The sequence below is a fragment of the Ambystoma mexicanum genome, chromosome 6p (assembly GCF_040938575.1).
Source record: "Ambystoma mexicanum isolate Mex_15411 chromosome 6p, UKY_AmexF1_1, whole genome shotgun sequence".
NCBI lineage: Eukaryota > Metazoa > Chordata > Amphibia > Caudata > Ambystomatidae > Ambystoma > Ambystoma mexicanum.
Genome location: NC_090935.1, coordinates 606558968 through 606580029, shown reverse-complemented (window position 1 = coordinate 606580029; position 21062 = coordinate 606558968). Strand labels below are relative to the sequence as shown.

Genomic DNA, 21062 nt, shown 5'->3' with positions numbered 1-21062 from the left:
GCGCTAACCTTTACATTTCGAGAACGTCAACAATACGGATTGATGATTAGCTTTTCATAAGGTATACAGGACACAAACTAGGTCAGGCTGTTACCAAACAGAACTGATCTAGGTGGATAGTTTTGGCAATTTCTGAGTGCTGCAGGCTGGCAGAGAAAGACCCTCTCTGAGGTTTGTCATGTTATGACATTTATTAGGCACACCTGGTACCCATGGGCTGATGGGCGCTGACTGACACACAAAAAACATATAATGAGAAGGAGGAAGAGACAGTGCTCGGAATGAGAAGAGGCATGAGTGGCTACAAAACGCTCTAGGCGAAGAGCAGGGTCTTCAGCTGCTTCTTGAACAGTTCTATCAAGGATATTATTCTTAGCGTGGGCGGGAGGGCATTCCAGGCAATTGGAGCTTCTGCTTCAAAGGACCCCTGTCGTGCTTTATTGGAGTTACTAAGTGGGACTTTAAGAATATTGGTTTACGAGCTTATTCCGCCAGGGGCATGGCTACATCAACATCCCTTCAAAGGGGTGTTCCTATTAGAAACATCTGTGAAGTGGCAATGTGATCTCCCATCCACAAGTTTACAAAACATTATTGCCTAGATTCTTACCAAGGTCAGGATGGGGTTTTTGGCAAGGCAGTTATTTGCTCTGCCCATGAAAACTTATAAACTGTAATTCTACACCCTCCTCCAAACCTAATGCTGCTTTGGGAGTTTGTCAAAGATGAGGAATACCTGGGAGGACACAATCCATTCTAAGCACAAATTACTTACCACTGGGAACGTTCTTTCGACTTGATGTTCCTCCCACATATTCCTCATCAACCTACCCCTCAGTAGAATTTCCCGTGCTATTGCAGCTTCTGTTCCAACAAGGCTGGGTACGGTCATGCCCACGTTTAAAGGCATCTCTGCTGCAAGAGTAGGGGAAAAACAGAACTGATGCCAACGCGCTCTGCGCGAGCTATATATACCCTGCGATAACATCACCCTCGATGGAGCCCCTTGAGGGACATTGACTCGATGCCATCAACGCACAGTGCTCTCTGTCGAATTCTTTTTTGAAGCAGCTGAAGCTGGACATTAAATGTCAAAGATGAGGATTACGTGGGAGGAACATCCAGTCGAAAGAACGTTAGCAGAGGTAAGTAACATGTTCTTCTTGGATATGATTGGGCGCAAATAGCTTGGACTCCATTTGTTTTGTAATGTCTCTGCTTTCCTACATGCTAGTATTAGTGATTGATCTAGAAAGGATTCCAAATCTTGATCTAGTTTCAACACATGCCAATCTTTACGTAATATGGTTTCCAATGCTTTATTATTTTTAAAAAATCTGGTGATAAATCTAACAGTTAGATTTTCTTTCCTCTGTGTGCCCGAACCTTAGAGTATTTTAATTTTAGATTTTCTCTCCATGTCATATTGAGCTTTTTGAGTTATTGAATTTGGATACCCTCTCTCCAAAAATGTTCTCTAATTTTGTCAGCCACTTGTAAAAAATCTAAATGTTTACTACAGATCTTTTGGGCGCTTAGAAATTCCCCTTTTGATATATTATTTATCACTGATTTCTTATGCACGCTAATTTATTGTGGAGCATTCTCGTTATCAAATGATTTCCATCAGCTAGGATCCCTAAGTCAAAAAATGTAATCTTAACATGATCATATGCTATTGTAAAACCTATGGCAAATTCATTTTTATTTAATTTATCAAAAAATGTATTGAATTCTTCTGTCCCTTTCCATATTAACAAAATGTCATCAATCTATTATTGCCAGCTTAACATTTGTTGGAATTGTGTGTCCAAGTGTGATATGTTCTTTCAAAAAATTACATAAATACATTAACTACAAATGGTGTACATTTAGCTCCCATAGCAACTCTGTGTTGCTATGTCCCGTTCAGGACTCTTGTCACAAGAAGATATCTTTCTCGAATAATCCTCAAGGATTTGCAGAACAAAACAACTCATTCTCTTCCAAGAAGGGAAAATGAGACTAGAGTTTGTTTGCTCTTGAGCCTAAGCAAAATCCAAACTATTATCTGTATTGGCAGGAAAGCAGACAGAATAATGAAACAACAAAATGGCATGACAACCAAGATCCACAAAACTGGATTCCTATTTGACATTTATTTAATTTCATATCCGTATAAGGTTCATAAAAAAGAAGCTCAAAAACTTTTCCCCATCAGTCATACTCTTCTACTCTCATTCACACAAATAAATTTGCTCAAATATTCCAAGCAACGGTGTCTGATATCACCATTTCAAGCAACCAACTACAAATGTTTACTTTAACTCATTTTATTTTACATATGTGTCCCTCTATCTTATTACAGGAGATATAACAGTCGACACATGTTTCGTTGCTGTTACCTAGTCCATAAGGCATTTGTATCTACTCGAATCATAACTGAAGCATGATCTGAGACCATTACCAATCCTATAGTAGATTCAGCGACCTTCAGAACAAGGGAATGAGAGACTAATAAAAAGTAAATCCTAGTATAACTTACATGCACATTATAATCCCTTTCTAGTGGGTGCTGTAGTCTCCAAGCATCCACGAGTTGTAAATCAACCATCGCTTGTTTAAGTGATTTGCCTCCATTTATAAGCCCACCTTTCTGAAAGTGTGCAATATGTGGGAGCATCTGAGCATACCATTTGTCCTGGGATTGATTTGGGCCATATATTGAGAATAGAGTAAGTTGATAAGGTGGACTTCCATGCTACTCGCCACAACTACATCTCGGCTGGGACTCCTGTATTTTCTGGAGAAGGTCATCTCCAATGGATCTTGGCTAATAGTTCAGTTAGTCTTGCACCTCCCCACACGGGATGTTACACTCCATCGTCTTTCCTGCATCTTTGATGCTGAAAACAAGACTCATTAAAACTTTCTGGGCGATGCTCGTCAGACCTTCTATTATCTTCAATTTTCCTAGACTTGCACATGCGCCCGTGCATGTGACTTGCATGCACGCCCGCCTAGTTTCGCCTACTTTGTTAAGGCCTTCCCAGACTCACCCTGCAAGACTCCTCCAATTTAGTCTTTTGCTTTGTCCTTCAACTGGGACAGTCTAATAATTGCACACGTTGAGTAATTGGAAAATGCGAGGTTACACAGAGGTTTTAGATTCGGTAGAACAAAATGCATTGTACCAAAAGTTACCTTAAAAATTGCCCACTTTTATCTGGACACATTCCATTGTTTACATTTTGATGACATTACATTGTGGAAGCCCTAGGATTGATTCAATATAGTCTCTGGGTTTAGAAACGCGGAACAATCTTTTCTGTACACCTATACATATCGGGGGCCTATGCTGACAGTGTAAATCTTGCATCCTGGTTTGCCTCCTGAAACTGGAAAACAAATCCAAAGCATTACTGCTGTGTCTACTTTAACTTAGTCAAATCATAATACAGCTTGCCTCTACATCGCTCATTTGTTGGGGAGAATTCTCTCTTTAGGCTGAATTTCCTAACCTAGTGAGTCCCCCAGCAGCTTTGCTGGATTTCTGGAGTTGTTTTTTTCCTCCTGCCAAGAGTGAGACTCTTTTTCTTCCACTCTTGGACATGATTTATGGTGTTCCTTTGACTGTTAATGTATTTTATGGGCTATGGGGTCCTTTACTCCATAGGGTCTCATGTGTTTTTATTATGTGTGTTACACAGCACCCTCCGTGCAGTAACACAGGGGTGTCATAGTGACCCCCCACCATAGACTCCATACCCTGGGACTGACTACTGTCTCCCAGGGCATGTAAAGTCACCATTGGCTTTACTAGTCCCAAATTATTAACAGAAACCAGTACAAACCATCATATTGTGGACGTACTGGTCGGGGCAATTCGATTGCCCTGGGGTCTGTTAGTCGAGGGGGCACGTCTCCGTCCCCCCTGCATCGAGTTTTGGCTGGTGGCAGTGGAAACTACTTTTTATATTCGACCGCGAATATTTTCCTTATGGGATTTTCCCATTGTTCGAGGCTACCAACTTTAATTATTTAATTCTCATAGCCTCGAACATACCGCCGGGTTATTTAATTAATATTAATTCGCCGGTTGGTATTTTTTGCCAGGACTCGATTCTAAAATGGCGTCTGTGTTCTCTTCTGTGACTCCAACCCAAGTCGAGCCCTTTGTTCCACTTTTTGGCAGGCTTCTCCACAGAAGCCTCCAAAAGTGGTGCCACTCTGTCTGGGTACCACAGGGGGTGTGGGAGGGGGTTTAGGCACCCTGGACTGAGTTACCTTGGTAACTCAAGTCGCACTCTTGTGTGATTGGCCCAAGTGGTGAGCCGGCCGGCTCACCACTTTGCATGTTTGATTGACAGCTAGGCTGAGTGAATGGGGGTATGCTGCATAAAAGCAGGGCTTTGGGGACTGGAACTTCAGAAGTCGCCACAGGACCTGAGAATCCGACGAGGGAGAAGCTGAGCCGACCTAGCACGATGACACCACCGGTGGAGCCCTGCGGAAGCGACTCACCACTTCCCGACGACAGAGAAGATCTCCCGGCTGGAGAGGCTTCTTCCCCTGACTGGTGGGCACAACCAGTTTTTACCTTCCTTCTTCACACCTCAGACCGGTTTGTGGTCGAACTGCCCGTGGCAAGCACCCCGGCGGCCGGATAGCCACTCACCACTGCACCGCGAATCAACGGACCGCTCCTTGTACCTGAGAAACTCTGCGGCTGGATTCTTCACTGGCAGTGCAACGGACTCCTGTCTTCCTCCACGACGAGATCCTCTCTTCCCCCGGACGAAGCACCGACTTGCATCCGCTGCCAGGAACAACTGCCCCCGATGGAGTCTTCTCACCACTTTAAGGTACTGTGTCCGCCAGGCCTCCCTTTCTAAAGATTGCTACAAGGTAATAATAATCCCTTAACCTTCTGGACTGGGCTGGTCGCCTTGACCCTCTAACTGGTCCCTTTCTTTGGTCCAACTCCTTTTTGAACCTTTACAAGACTTTTGTGCACTGCAACCGTGTGACCTTGGACACATTTCGTTTGATCCCCTGAAAGTGGATCCGGCCTATTGAACTCTAACTTCACAGTTTTACTTTGCCTTCCTCTCTTGTTATGTTCTTGTAAAAGTGTTGGGATATGTTTCAACTTGTTCTCTGCTTTTCTCTCCCTTTTAAAAACAAACTATTAGAGTGCCATCTACGTTAAGCGCTCACCGCTGTCTGAAAATAAGTGGGGCTTTACTTAAGACTTGTCTAATATTCTTTTAAGGGAGTGTATATCTTTTAGTGACCGTGTTTTTGAATTGCTTACTATTAGTGCATGTGTGTTTTTCTAGATGTGGTTTTTAAATAAATAATTATCTCTTTTACACCAAGCCCTGGTCAGTGTTTACTTGTTCTATTGTGTTCTCTTGACCTATTGTGAATACTCTGTATACTGCCTAACTCTTCTTGGGGGAAGTCTGACTGCTCAGCCACAGCTGGCAAGTGAATCTGTGTGGTACAGACTGCTACCAAGTGGGTTTACTGCCAAACACCTGTAGTCCTAAATCTTTTGCAGTGGTCCCAGAGGGAACTGCACAGGTTTCTGCCTAACATCATTCGACCATACCAGAGTCATCCACGTTCTATTAGTCATCCACTGTATGATCCTGTTGTGCACGTATCTGCATATGTCCTGGAAATGCACACTTACTATTATTAATTGCTTATGGTTTGCAAAAAGAAACCTTTGCGAAAGCAAGAACAACAATTAGCATAAAATACATTTCGTCAAACATTTCATAAAATACATTTCATAAAAAACATTCACTAAAGCAATAAACAGCAAATAATCAAATGTTTAAAATAAATTCCAAAAATGTCAACACCGCAACATAGAATGAAATTTCATTACTTTTTAAAATCCTAAACCAAAAGGTTTCCAAGTTTAAAAAGGACTTGCCTAAAACAAATCGAGCAAATAAAGTGACAATCTGGTTGCCGCAGCGGACAAATGGTAAGAATATGAGTGTTTCCACATATTGACATAAAATCTACATTGGCGTTGTCCTTGGTATCCTCTCCCCTTGCACCTAAAATTTCTCTTGTTGAAAGTAAATTTAGTTGAAAACATAGCGTTGCATTTCGATGAACCTAGAGGGATGTTTCCACAAATAGGAAGAAAGAACATTGTAAGCCTTCATTTTATAAGTTAAGTCTCGGTTTTTAATCTAATCTGTTTCAAATAGTATCTTTTTAATCTTGTGGGGGACACATAAAAGACCTCAAGCAGCTTAATCATCTTTAATTTCCATTCAAGTAGAGCTCTGCATGAATTGAAACTCCATTCAATATTTAATGCACTAAACACAATAAAAAAAGAAATTCTCCACAGCTGAAGTTATTTCCAATCGGCTCTGGCACCTAATGAGTTTAACCGGCCTTGTGCCGAATAGCTGAAATCTGGGCATCACGAAGCAGGAAAAAGGTACACTTCCACAACAATGATTCAACCTTGTCCCATAGATCATACAGCAGTCCCGTTTCTGTTCCACACATTAAATGGGGAGCAATCTTTTGATGGCAATACTTCAAAATAGGGACGGCTGAGAAGCAACCAAATTTCATGTTGAAAACCCTCCGTTCAGCAGCACTTGCCTTAACTTTTCTTTGCAGACTTTCCAAAACTAGCCGTGCAGAGGGCCTCGCATAGATTACAACACCCACATATTTTAAATGCTGGAACACTTCTAAAAAAAAGCCGATTCAGCAACCAATTAAAATCCAGCCTTTTCTTCCCTTGTATAATTTGTTTTTAGGATTTTTGATTTAGTTATATTTAAAATCTAATCTTTTGCTGAAAAATAGGCTTTTATCACTGTCGGAGCTCTCTGCAGGCCAATAGGGGTCAAAGAAAACAGTGCAGTATCATCCGCACAGCCCAAATGGTTTATTTTAAGATTTCCCAGTTCATGGGAGTTATTTGAGATCTCTTAAAAATCCTCCGAGGTCACTAATATAGATATTAAATACAAAAGGTGCCAAAATGCAAACTTGGCGTAAACCACACCTTGTAAAATTACCAATTTGATCTAGTCTGACTTTGATTTTGGTGTCAGTTTGCAGCGTGATCAACATACTGATTAAGCCATGGGGCAGCCCAACTTTTCTAATTTAGCTCACAACATAGTCCTATTTACACAGTCGAAGGCATGCAAAATGTCCAAGAATGTGCAGTAAAGGACTCATTTTTCCTTTTGTGTTTGTTCTTGCAACAGATGGATTACTAATCACTTTTGAGTGGTACTCATAGCGACCTGGAAGCCAGATGGAAATTTATCAAAAATGCCCACCCTAGATGCCCAACTCTGGAGTTACTTGAGAAGCAAAGCACTGAATATTTTGCTAGAGCAGTCCAAGAGAGAAATAGGGTGATCATTTTTGGGCTTCAATCTATCGCCAGCTTACAACCACGGTTTTTTTCCTGGATAAAGGGAACATAGTTGATCTTAAAATGTTCTGAAAGATGCCCCACGAAATAGCCCACAAATTAACATCGGATTTTAACATTTCCTTTGCAAGCCCATCTGGGCATGGTGCATTTGAGCCTTACTTTTCTTTATAAGGGCTTGAAACCCTTCTAAATCCAAACACATATCCTCAGCCCATCTCCCTGACACCTTCAGACATCGTACAGTACCACAACCTCTTTCGTCATCATATCTCTGCCTGAAACGGTTGGGTATGTAAAGAACATTGGATATCTGGAGCCCTTACTAATCGCCAAAAAGAGTTTGCATCCTTTGACACTATTGAACCAAGCATTACCTCGGCATCCAAGATGTTTAAATTGAAGCAATGGCTCTTAAGCCAGTTTTTATAGTTTTGTTTCATAACTTTGCTTTGGGTCTTAGGGTCCGGAAAGTCCTTCTGTACATGTCTTAGATCTTTACGTAGGCAGCGTTTCCGCTCTACTATCTTTTTTATCATATCTGTGGTTATGAGGACGCTGCACCTTTAAAGAATAGTACAGAAGAACTTGGGGTGTATACAAATTCGCCAATATTTTATTGACCACAGAGTCATAGCTCTGTGGATTAAGCAGCAAATCCTTTTTAGATGTTTCAGTTGACAAAACGTTGTAATTGAAATGATTTGTCAACCCTGGTTTCCACACTAAGGCCATGTTCCTTGGGTGACCGACTTAACCCAGTAAAATCTGCAGAAACGAATACATAGTCTAGTGTGGACCTTTTACATCCACTTTTCCAGGTAACATGAGGTGGTTTATCCCCACCAACATTTCCATTGACCAAGGAGAGGTCCCAAGCTTTCATCTCCTCCCGTATAAGCTTAACCCTGTCCAATGCCATAAAAGTGACCTTTTGCCTAGTTTTCAACTGATAGTAATGCAAGTCTAAACATTCACTATTCAGGTCTCCAACAATAAGAATACTGCACAAGTGGGCCACCATCATCCCCGCCAACAAATCCAATAGACTGTGCAAGAAGGTTGTTATGGGTGATGATGCAGGATTAAACTAAAGATTAAACACATAGCAAAAAGGCACTCCGGCGGCCACATCCCCACGCTTTACCAATTTGACCTACTGTATATCACTCCTCTTTGTTTCCATTGAGATCATCTTCAGACTTGTATCACTTTTTAAAGCACATAAAAGACCCCCTGCCGGCCGGCCTCTCTGCCTCTGCACTGCATTTACCATACAGATGGTGAAACCATCGGCACAGACCGATCCTGCGAGCCAGGTCTCCTGTAAGCATATAATGGAGAAGGGTTGGAGGGTCTCAAAATATATAGACAAAAACATGTGGCTCCTACAATTCCAAGTAGCAATTATAAAGGAATAGTTTCATTCATAACTTACCCCCTCCCCCCCCAAATTATTTCCATGCTCGGTAGAAAGAATAGAAGGCCAATTGTACCTTGAACATATCGGCTGTATGATTTTGGTCAACTACGGCACAAACCGCTTTTGATCCTCAAGAAACATTTACAGTTAAAGGAAGGTGACTAGCTGCCTCCGACACAAATGCCTTTAAACTTGTTTCAGGTCTAGAGACAACCTCCTTACCATTCACTATCTTTTTGACTTGCATAACATCGAAACCCAGAGACATAAAAGCTTCCAATTCTGAACGGACCAAATTCCTAATCATCCTAGAAATAAAATGCAGTTTAGCCACATCTACATGTGTGTCTGACACAAATTCAACTTGAGCATTGTCTTTTGTTGTGACCATCCGGAGATTGGGAATCTCTGAGAACAAAACCATGGCATGTCGACGGTTTAAATGAAACGCAGAACTATCGGTAAGAATTTGCTCAATGTATCGAATTTGATCCTCCGCAAAAATATTTTTAACAGCACCTGGTCCTGCTAACCCCCGATTGTGCTTTAAGAGGGTGGCCTTGCGAGGACACCATAAACTGGCTCACAGTTTTGTTGTGGGGTAAGGACGGGTCCCTGGGAACAGGGGGTGTTCAGACTGGCCCCTCCATATCCTTGTTAGGGGGGGAAATTTAACAGGAGCGTCCTTTTTTTTCTAATGTTAGAAAAGGATGATTTAAGGATTTCTGGCCCTTTAAGAACAAGCCCACCTCCCTATGGGCCGCTTGCCCTATCCCCAACTAAAGACAAACCACCCTCAATTGGGGTATGTCCTCTGGTGGAAAATCCAATTTTTGGCGACATTCAGATCTATTTTGCTTCTCTGGCTTAAACTCTGTGAAATAACATGATGGGGTTGCTGTACATCAGTAACTGATATTTGAGGTTTAAAAAAGTCCTGCCCTTTGAGTTAGCGGTTTCTCCACTTGGAGGAGCTTTAAGGGGTTACTTTGACAAAGACAGCTTTTTTAAGGCACTCTTTAAGAAGATTGGAGCCAATGTTCTTTTTTGTAATTAGTGTCGCAAGCACGTTTTTTTCCACTGACGGCCCAAGAGAAGGATCAGTCATAACTTCTAAGAGTTCATCCAATGGTTCACCAAAACTTTCCATTTCAGAACAGACTGACAAGGCACTCCAGTTCAATAGTTCTTGCGCATCGTTAATGGCAGGATTAAGATGTTTCTTTGTAGGGCCTTTTACTCCCAATAGGTCCTTAAATTCCAAAAACCATGTTTTAATTGAAGTTTTCTTTGGGACAGAAGAAGGCTCTACATACAAAGAAGTAACACCAGTATTTTCAATAGAGGACATCACTAAATCATCACCCCAGTTTGAGGATGCACCTTACGACAGATCATATACGTCCCGCCTCAGGTTCCTCAAAAGCGCACAAGGTCCTCTGTTTTTTTGTTTCGGCAGGTTTTCATATTTTTTTATTTCCTCTCCATAAGCACCGATGGTAAGACTGTATTTGTGGCCATATCTTGTGTCTTTACTCAAAGAGAGATTTAACTGTAGCCCCCCCCCTAATTGAAGAAGGTTCACTGGTGATAGAATGTGGCATAGGTTTGAATTAGCCATGTCAGTATGGCTCTCTTGTACTAGATCAGAATTCAAAATTGGGGAGCCCAAGACTTTGATTGCGGCTGACAGGACAAAATGTCCTGCCGCCGCCTTTAAAGTTTCCCTCTGTTAAAGAGGAGACCTTGTGGAGAGCTCCTAGAGGTTTGTGTCTTTTCTGGTGTTGAAATAGCGTCAAGATTTAATATGTAAAAAGCCCTCTAGAAATGCCTGTTTTGCTGCCATTGGACTAATTATTAGACTCTGGTCCCGGAATTCTTTTGCGATGGACTCGGTTTAGTTCACAAGCTGGGCCAAAGCAAAATTTAGGGCATGTCGAGCCGATCCTGAGGTGCAGGGGGACGGGGGGGTCATGAAACGATGTGCCCAAAGACAAACGATTAGATGCAACTGGAGAAGTATTTTGGTTTGTCAGTTTTGATGAGTCTGAAATAAAGAGTGAAGGGCTTTGAGACAAGTTTGTGTCTGGAATTATGCATACACCTGACGAGAGCGATATACAGGGGGGGGTTGCACTAATTCTAGATCTTGGTCAGAGAGGCTAGCATCCTCCCTTATGGACAAATCAGACAACCCGCTATTTACATGGTCTGCATGCAGCATAACAGAGTCTGTCATTGTAGGAGGCAGGAAAGTTGCATTAACTTGAAGGAGATCTCAAAGTTCAGAAACACCCTCAGCCATGCCGAGGGGAGATGACAGTGCAATATGATGGTCAGGACTCCGTTGTGCAACTTTTGCAGCCGACATATTGCACAATGGGGCAGCCTTTCTTTTGGCTCAAGATTTGGTACGAAACGAGTAGAAGTTCATTGGTATTGCATGACACAAATTAACGGAAAGGGATTTCATACAACTGAAGCAAATTTAAACCGGCTCACCAATAGGAAATGTTCTAGCATTAAAGCTCATCAAGATAAAAATCTCTGATATGGTGCAAGTTGGGAGCACTCGGTGAACCCCGGCTGACCGCTTTCTGCCAACTTCCTAGCCTTTTAGTCTGAGCCCAACAGAGAATTTCAGTTTGGCAGTCAAGTGGCTCAAGGCGAAATCCCACGCTGCTTCACTATAGTCACTATGCTGTGCCCACTGCTTAAACTCACCATTTCACTTGAGGGGTCTGTTTAACAAGGGAAGTTCGTGGGAGACCCCCGAGCGTTCTGGGACTACCTTCCAGTTGCTTGACCACTTCCTCGCCACACGGACGCTATGCGCAGCAAAACAATGTTTAACTCCTCCAGGCGAAGTGTGGCATGCACAGCTCCATTCAATGGGGCTAAAGAAATCCAGCAAGAGTGAGAGGGGGGACAGACCAGACTATCTTCCACTTGCTGCACCACAATACTCTCTTGCAATGCCACATTTTTCTGTTTTCCTCACGGTTTGCATGGACATAGTCTTAGGCTTTTGAATTATCTTTGGATTAGGTCTGATTTAACCATTTTGAATCTGCAGTTATTTTCACAACTATTTCTCTTTCCCAATCCTCGGGCACACACTCTGGCAGGGTGTTAGACACACACACACATAGAACTTGTCCAAACATACATTGTTTTCTAAAGGGGCTAAACCTGAGATAATGCTGCACTCTCACGAATGAGACCAACATGTTCCGCCCTGCCAGGTAATTATGTTCCTACATTTCCGCAATGGCCAACTCAACTTGATCTGTACAGTAGTTACCTGTTGTGGAACAGCCCCATTTCCTTTTTTTAATAGTCCATCATCCAGGCAGAATCATCTTAAATTATCTTTCGTCCCTAGAGTTAAGCAAAAGAAGTGTTAAGACTCTAAACAATAAGAACGTCAGCAATGGCAATGGCATCAGCCTGCAGCAGTTTCTGGTGGTTCTGCTGCATGGCAGTGCCCCACCTCCTTGCAAGCTGGTACATCCCTGCAGCAAATGGCTGTTCACTCTGTCAGCAGTATTTCATAGGGACCCGTCCAGTGTTCATCTAAACAATTCTCCCTCGTATACTACTTTATGTATACCCACTGCCCAAGCTCGAAAATGCGTCAAGGAGTAGTTGGGCACTTCGGTAAGGCTTAGTGGACTTTATGAGAAACCTGAAGGTGTCTCACCTGTCATCCAGGTGGCCAGGACATGGCCATCGCTTTTGGATGAAGTTCCTGGGGGTGGACCAGGGCAGGAGGATCACCTGGATGGGGGGGTCTTGGCGAGTGGAAGTGGGACACCGGATGGTGAGATGTGGTATACCCTTCCCTCTGACACCTTTACCCCATCCAGGTAGGATACGTAGGGACTCGCCCCCCCCCCCTTTTCTGACACAACACGTTCTCACAGACCACTCGCTGTGAGGGAAAACGGACTAACATCCGAGCCGTATACCTGACATGTCCCACTACAATGGTAAGGCAGGGTCAGGAAATTAGTGATCATTACACGCACCTGACTTCCATCACACTTCCCCACACAGATAAAAAGGCAAAGCACAAAAGCACACGCTGAGCAAGGCAAAGTGCACAAGGAAGCAACAGTTGCAAGATGGCAGTTTAATACAAGGCGGAAGACGGCAAGACCGAAGAGGATTGCATGGACGGAAGTGCCCTTGACCGTTTCACCGAAAGACTGTGGGCCTCATTATGACCCTGGAATTATGGGGTTAACAGCACCGGTAGAACTGCCAGCGCCGTTAATCCCATAACGCCTCATTACGAGGTCCGCTCGCGGGACCCGCTCAGGATGCCATTAACGGGCCCATTGTTAGCATGCTCCCAATTCCCATTGAGCCCTAAGGGGGCTCAAATGGGAATGGGGATGTACTGGGTCTCGGTTCCTTGAATGGGTAAATCCCAGGCCCTCGAAGGTCGGAATGGCCCGGTATTTACCCATTCAGGGAACCCGGATGCAGACCCGAGTTTGGTGGTAGCCATGCCCTTCTTAATGTCATGGCTACCTCCAAACTCGTAATGAGGTCCTGTATCTTTCATGAGCCTTCGAGAATAGGAAACGGAAGACCTGGATTTGAAGTTGAAAAATCCTGCATTGTGTGTCAGAGGTACCCTGGGCTCTCCTGCGTTGGTAGTGAAGGCGGGGAGAGGCGTTTGCCACCATGGTACTGTCCATGGCTCCTACAACAAAGCAGCACCAGTGAAGTCAGCACAGCCGGTGAGTTGGGGAGACTGATACCAGACCGGTCTGTGTGGAAACCAAGGTTGCAAGCGGCAACATTGCGCGAAGAAACTTGAAGAGAACAGTGTATGAAGCATATGTGGCAAGCATTGCAAGTGTAATTAAAACAGCAGATGAGTGACTGAACTTTGAAGCTGAGATACAATATCGTAGACAGAGTGGTCTGGCATCACTTGGGTTCTCATTCGAAAGTCTGTAGGTATCGAACTGAAAGTTAATGAACATTAAAAGAAAAGGAATTGTGAAATTGAAGTGGTCCTGCAATGGGTCAAGCCAAACCCTGTGCACATTCTAAATTCTTCGATACTTGATGTAAAATTGACATTGGTCCGAACCCGGGTGAGGGAGACTAATTGTGTTAAAGGGATCTGAGCCCGGCTGAGGGGGTTCCGGGGTAAACCGTGAGTCACCCAGAAAAAGAAATATCCTACGAACATTGTATAGAAGGGATCTGAGCCCGGATGAGGGGGATCCAAAGTGATGGACATTGTGCTAAAAGTATCTGAGCCCGGCTGAGGGGGATCCGGGGTGAATAGTGAATCACCTAAAGTGAATATTTGAGAGAATCTAAATAGGAAAGGAACTTATTTATTTGGTTACATCAGGCCCTCGAGGTGAAGAGACTTTGAGAGCAAGGACACTTGTGCGTTGAAGGCCCTGGTGCTATTGCTTGAACTGTATCCTCATGCTAAAGAAGCCAGAGATTGTGCTACACGCGAGTGAACCCCCTTGTCCCATGCTGAAAACGTGGGGAAGGGAGGCCAATGGCCTGAACATCCTGACATATCATTTTGAACACTTTCGCTTTTCATAACCTTGTTTCCCACACTATTTGCATTTAGAGGTAAGGATTGGCACTCGTTTTTTTGTTTTGTTTTTCGTATAGGCCCTTTTATTTTGACAAGACATGACTAGGACTGCGTTATTATTATTTGGTGGTCGTGTCTTGCTCCCATCCGTAGATTTACGATTAGATAGGGGTTTATCCTAGCCATATTTGAAGTTCAATAAACAAAACTGTGGTCACTTGTGTCTGTCTTGCTCTTGATGCCATGCCTTCCTTACAACTTGCTCTAAACCTTTAATAATAATCAACTCCATCATCCACTTACTGTACCGTACCTCCAGAGTTTCCGGCAAACGCATTGGTCTACCAATGAGTATCTTGTAAGAACGTAATGCTTTTATTCTGACAGTCCCTCTCATGTTCAGCTAGTGGTAGGGCATCTGGATACTTTTTAAGGTTCTTTCTTAGGATCTGAAAAGTATTTTTTAGATGTTTACAAAATAAATCAAAATGTGAATATTTTTCTGTGTGTTAGCCGATTGTGCAATAGGTCAACTTTCCTTGCTATGCCTGTAACCACTAACCTTCTGCACACAATATTGTTTAATCATTCAACCTTTGTCCCTTTCTTAGTGCAACATTGACACTTTGAACCTATGGAATTGCAATCCATGATAGTTGTGGTGCAGTTCTTTTAATTGGCTTCCTATTTAAGCATCCATGTTCTGTGTCCGCTTCTGAGGAGTGAGACATTTCAAGCAGTGCCAGACCAGAAAAGATTCCAAACACCTACTTTTGAACGCTTTGACGTGTGGTCCCAGTGGTGGAGCATTTCACCTTGTATGTAGTACGGCCTAATGCCTGATCTGGCACGTCTCTCTTGTAGGCGGGGACAGAGTCGGGGTAAGTTGTAAAGGTGAATACTGCTTCCTCCCCAGCATTGCTCTGCTTGCTATTGGGCGGGACGCATAGTTTGCAAAGTAGCCCACAGCTTTTGGTGAAGGCCCAAAGGTCCCTCGCCGTTCAAAGGTCACATCATTCAGGTCTAACCAAGGCAATCACGATGGAACATTTTTCATCTCCCATCTTGTAAAGATCAAGAAGAATCCGAGTGGCCTCCACATACATCTTAATACAGAGGCTGCAACCTTGGAGAAAGTTGCCAGAGCCGGAGGTAAACTCCACTGTTGAATGATCAGGCCTCTGTGGCGTTCCACCTGTGATTTCAAAACGTTGAGCTCGCAATCACCTATTGCCCTTTCTTGGAGTGAAAGACTGCATCCAGGGCTAGAAGCCCATTCACTTTCCGAGCACAATTCTAGGACGTGTGATCCGCTGTATCAAGAGATGGGCAGGACCACTGCCCCCGAGGGACAGGTGCACCATAGGTTATTGGTGTATATGGGGGTTGGTTATAGGTGTATATTGGGGCTGGTGTAGGTTACTGGGGAGAAGTAGTAACATACAGGGTATCTTTGCTGCCCTATTGATGCATGCAGAATATGTTAATGGGAGTTTAAGCACATCTTCTCTGGGTTTTGCAGCTTTACTCTAAGGACTTACTTACCCGTGAAATAAAATGCATAATAAGGACACCTGCTTGTAGTCCTCGTTTTGCATAGCATGGAGCTTGTTATGCACCCGCCACGCTGTTTCTGATCGCGCAATAGTTTCACTTCCTCGGGGGCATCCCAGTAGCAGCAGTGACTGCTAATGCCCGTCTGCTGTAATCTGCCACTAAACGCACTCCATTAACATGTTGTCAGACTCCGTTCTGCCCCGTTTCTTAGTTCTTACTCGAGATGCAAAGCAAAAGAATGGAATGCATAAACAAAAACGGAGCTCGTAAATGAATCTCTGAGCATTGGCTACACAAGCTGGTCCTGTGCCAGCATAGGCAGTCGCCTGCTGTATCCAACCAAAGACGTGGACCCAGGTGTCCTTCCACTGAACCCAGGTGCCAATGCAGAAAGCTGCAGTCAGCCCACTGCAGACACATTCGCTCACCTTGGACTTAAATAATTATTTTGAGCGGGTTGTACTTGGGGACCACTTGGCTGGTTGCAGAATTTCCTTAAAGCTGCAGCAGACCCTGGCTGATCAGGCTCCCATATGTACAGTTGCTATCTTTGGAGGCGCCCAAGGCAGCGCGTTATTGTGAGTTGGCCTTGTGAACACAGGAGTTCTGCAGAGCTGCACTCAATAGACAGCTGTCACTCTAGCCCATCATCTGCGCCACCATATGCACTTCTATTCCCCAACGTTGTTTTTGTTTGCCATCACAACTGCAATACGAGTAAAGTTTGCAACCTGCTCACAAATGCCATTTCCTAAGGTTCGCGTGTCAGCCTTTCCTCGGTGCGAAAGAAGCGCCGTTATAAAAGGTAAGTTAGCTGCTAGCAACAGCCTCGCGAGAGATCACTTAAAATGCACACATTCTATTTCACTGGACTATTCCAGCGCCTTTTTAAAGCACTGCGTGGGATGCTGGTGAACAATAGCCGGCGTGCCCCAGTGAAACATGGCTGCCTGTGCCCTTTATGATAATCATCAGGGGGGCGATAGAGTGAGATTCCAATCCCAGTCGCGTAGCTCTGCACACTGCTGCGGAGATCGAATTCCACTACTATTAAAATAGCTCAGCTGGCTAAGGCTTTTGCTGCAGAGTTGCCCTCGGTCGCACGGGCCCTCTGAATGACTGCACACCCCTGAGGCGTACTCTAGCCCTGAAAGCTCCCCTTTGGATGTAGATACCTCGGGTGTTCTTGACACGAACCAGCGAGGCACAGACCCACACACCATACCTGCAGACGTTTCAGCAGCAGGCACCCAATGCTACCGCTATCTCGCAGCTTCAATACAGCCTGCAAATGCTGAATTGGAGCTTAGCTCCGACGCGGCGCAGGCGTTCTAGGGCAGAATGCAATTACACTTGATTGCCGCCTACACTGCCGCGGGTAGAAGTGCAATGAAACAGGGCACACAGAACTGAAACAGTTAAAGTTCTGTGTGCCGTGTTGCCTACAAGCGTGCCTGGCATGGCCACGCCCCCTCAAGGGAGCGCTGCTAAACAATGAAGATCCTGCAGCAATTGAAGTGGCATTGCTGTGTGAGCAAACGTAAAGTAGCCCTGGCAGAATGAATGAACTCCGGCATCACTTTATCTGCCGTATTTCCGCGTGTATCCACAACAAAGGTCAGCCCGCTCACGAAAGCTAACACTAGGAAAGCGTTCTTATTAACTCCCGCAATACTTTATCTGTAGCATTGCTGTGCGAACATGTTTGATGTGTCTAGGCCCCTCAACAGAACTGAGTAAAAGAAACCCTTCCTTTGAGCTCCAGAACAGTGCAACACAAACACTGCAAAGTAGGAAATTCAATATTAGATTTACTTTCAAAACAAGCAACGTTACCCCTGCATTGCCCTGCCTCATAAAAAAACCTCATGCCTGCAGTTTATTTGATTTATTTATGTTTTTATTGAGCATTTGTTAGGCGCCTACACATCAAATGCTAACCCTTTTCCCAATACAAATTCATTTCTACAGCATTTATCGATCATTGGTCGTTTTTCGAATTTAATCAAATACTGAGGGTGTTCTAATGGCTTTATAGACCTGCAGCTCAGGCTGCATTGGGCGTTATGGTCCCTCATACCTTGTTAAAGGCCCTTGCTTTCCTCGGACCATTAACTCTGTCTTCAGGGCCCATAACGCCCTGTACAGCCCATAAAGCTATATTAATTGCACTCTTTAGCAGAGAGACAGATAATTTTGCACTTTGCAAATTTGCCCTCTCTTCGTCCCCACACTCTCTGAGAATCCTTTAATAATAGTATTTGTTATGTTATCTAGCATTTGTATAGCGCCTACTGCCATAGTTCTCGGAGCCTGAGCGCTTTATGGGCTGTACACTATCTGCGCTCTAGGCAGTCACGGTTCTGTTCTGCCATTCTTTGATATAGAATATCAGGGACATCTTTGGTTATTTCCAAAAGTGTTCCCTTCTGGTTTTACTCCCCCAAGAATTAGTTTGTACTTTACATTTCGATTAATTTCATTTCCCTTATTAAAGTGGATATATTAAAAGGTAACACGTGAACTATTTGAAATTGTGTCTGCAGGTGCGGCGGTGTGTGCGTTTGTGTTGATTTCAACTTGAGCATATGTGTTGGGCCATTCTCTTCCCGGTTTAAATGAATTGACTGGGGTTGAAAATCATCTTTCCTAAGTTATGTATCCGTTTTTCACCTTAACTAAGTTTGGAATGTTCGGACTCCTAAGTCCGTTTTCACCTTAACTCAGTTTGGAATGTTCGGACTCCTAAGGAACATGTTTTGCTGAGAGAACACACTTGTTTTCTTACTTGACTGATTGTAATCGACATGTCATGTTGTTTTTCGCAGAGCTTCCTGACTCACGAGGAGCTGTCTATTGCTGTGGAAATGTTATCGGCTGTTGCTCTGCTTAATGCGGCCTTGGCGGCCAAGGATGTTGCGTCAGTGCAGACTCACCTCCTCAGCCCCTCCATGGGCCTGAACAACCTGGACGAGGACAACCTCGAGCGGTAAGTCACCGCCCCACCCCTCCCGTGCTCCTGAAGGTCGAAGATTTACCGTGTGTTAATTGCTTGCTCAATGGATGAGCGCACATAGGTGCCCTGTGCAGTGGTGGACATACACATGGCTGACATTGCTGCAGGCTTTGTGGGGAGGCACACCACGCCGAGGAGCGCAGCTCGTGTCTGTGCATTCGCCCATGCGCACAGTAAAATAACCATGACGTAAGAGCAGCACACAGGCATGCCTCTCACTGCCAGTAAGGCCAAAGACTAGCACCCTCCCTCATCAGCACAGATCCAGAACACTGATGACAGAACAGCAACTGCCCAGCCCCCTCCCCCACAGCCGGTGAAAGGTAACCCCAGGGGCGTAGGAGACACATAAAATCTGGGGGGGGCAGGGGACATCTTGGGGACTTTGCTTTATTTATTTATTTATTGTGTTTTAGTCAAAGAACTCGACTTTTCACAAAATTAGAATTAAAATAGCAGTACGTATTAAATTACAAATATCACTGTATAAAACAAGAGAAAAGAAGAAAAGAAAACAGAAGTAAATTAAATGATGCAGCAGCAAAGAACATGTCTTTGTATGTTGCATTTCTGGATTCATCATCTGACTATGAGCTCATGGTAAGAGAGAGGAAATAACAATTGCTTCCAGTGGGCCACAGCTAGGATGCCAGCTTGTTAAGAGGCAGATCACCTGTAAGTGGACTCCTGCCAAATAAAGGAGTTGCAGCCTTTTCTACCAACTGCAAGTTGCTACTTTTTTGTGTGGGGCAAGGAGACATGTGTGTCTCTTGGAATGGAAGGATGGGGGTTTCAAAAAAGAGGAAATCTTGTTTGTACCTCTTAGTAAGCCCTGTTATGGGAGTAGAGGGACCAGGTGTGTGATGTTGCTGCTTTGACTGTCCTCCGGGGGAGGGAGGGTACAGCAAACAAGAAGGATCAGCAATGGCAAGCCCACTCCTTATAAGCACTCCCGAGGTCCGCGGCCGGATGTGTCGGACCCGGGGGATGCCTAGTAGAGGTGGGGTGTATGTGGACCCAGCGGGGGTGGCCAGAGGGGCAGCCCGCTATGTGGACGAAAACGGTACCTCACATGTGTGCATGCACCTACCTCGGCGCAAAGGGAAAAGGCTAACCCACTGATAACCCCAAGCCTTTCGCAAAGCGGATTTTGCTCATGTGGACAACCTACAGATTTAGATCTAGGGTGTCGAAGCCACCAAGGAAAACCGAGAACCCCATGCATTTCCGAAAAGAAGACACCCGTGGGCACACCCTTTCCACTAAAAACATCCATGGTGGTTTAGTGACCCCCACACCCACCCAAAACAAATTATAATTTGTTTTATATTTGTTTTGCCCCTTTCCAAGGGGCAGAATGTGCTAGCAATCTGCCCCCAGGGAGGGCTACATGAGATGCCCCACATCCATCTGGGGTGGGTGGAGAGGGCCACCCCCTTTCCACTCAAAGCATCTATGGTGGTTCAGTGGCCCCCCACACCCACCCAAAACAAATTATAATTTGTTTTTATATTTGTTTTGCCCCTTTCCTAGGGGCAGATGGCCATGTGTGTGGTCATCTGCCCCCGGGGGGGGGGCAAAATATACTACCCCAGGCTTGGGGGTGGCTCTGCCAATATTTGCAGTGCCACCCCCCCACCCCAAATGGATGGAGGCATCTCATGTACCCCTTCCTAGGGGCAGAACTCTGCCCCCAGGAAAGGCTACATAAAGTGCCCCCATCCACTTAGGGTGGGGGGAGAGGGCCACCCACCCTTTCAAACAAAAACACAATCCTGGTGGTCTAGTGGACCCTCCACACACCCCCACCCAAAACAAGTTATAATATATATATTTATTTTGTCCTTCCTTAGGTGCAGATGGGCACATGGGGGTGGCAAAACATACTGCCCCAGGCTTGGGGGCAGGGGGGCTCTGCCAATATTTACAGTGGCCTCTCCCCTCACCCCAAATGGATGGGGGCATCTCATGTACCCAGAAATCTGCCACCAGGGAGGGCTACATAAGGTGCCCCCCCATCCACTTATGGTGGGGGGGAGGGCCACCCCGCTTTCAAACACAAAAA

At 44.6% G+C, this 21062-nt stretch overlaps 1 protein-coding gene across 2 annotated transcripts in view; it reads left to right on the top strand.

The window, feature by feature from the left end:
• The window catches only part of IQGAP2 (IQ motif containing GTPase activating protein 2), a 1674846-nt gene that overhangs the window by 798202 nt on the left and 855582 nt on the right, over nucleotides 1–21062 (top strand). For both annotated transcript variants that reach the window (XM_069627448.1, XM_069627449.1), the window contains one exon: nucleotides 18810–18970. In XM_069627448.1, coding sequence (XP_069483549.1) covers nucleotides 18810–18970 — 161 coding nt within the window. The remainder of the gene's footprint in view (nucleotides 1–18809; nucleotides 18971–21062) is intronic.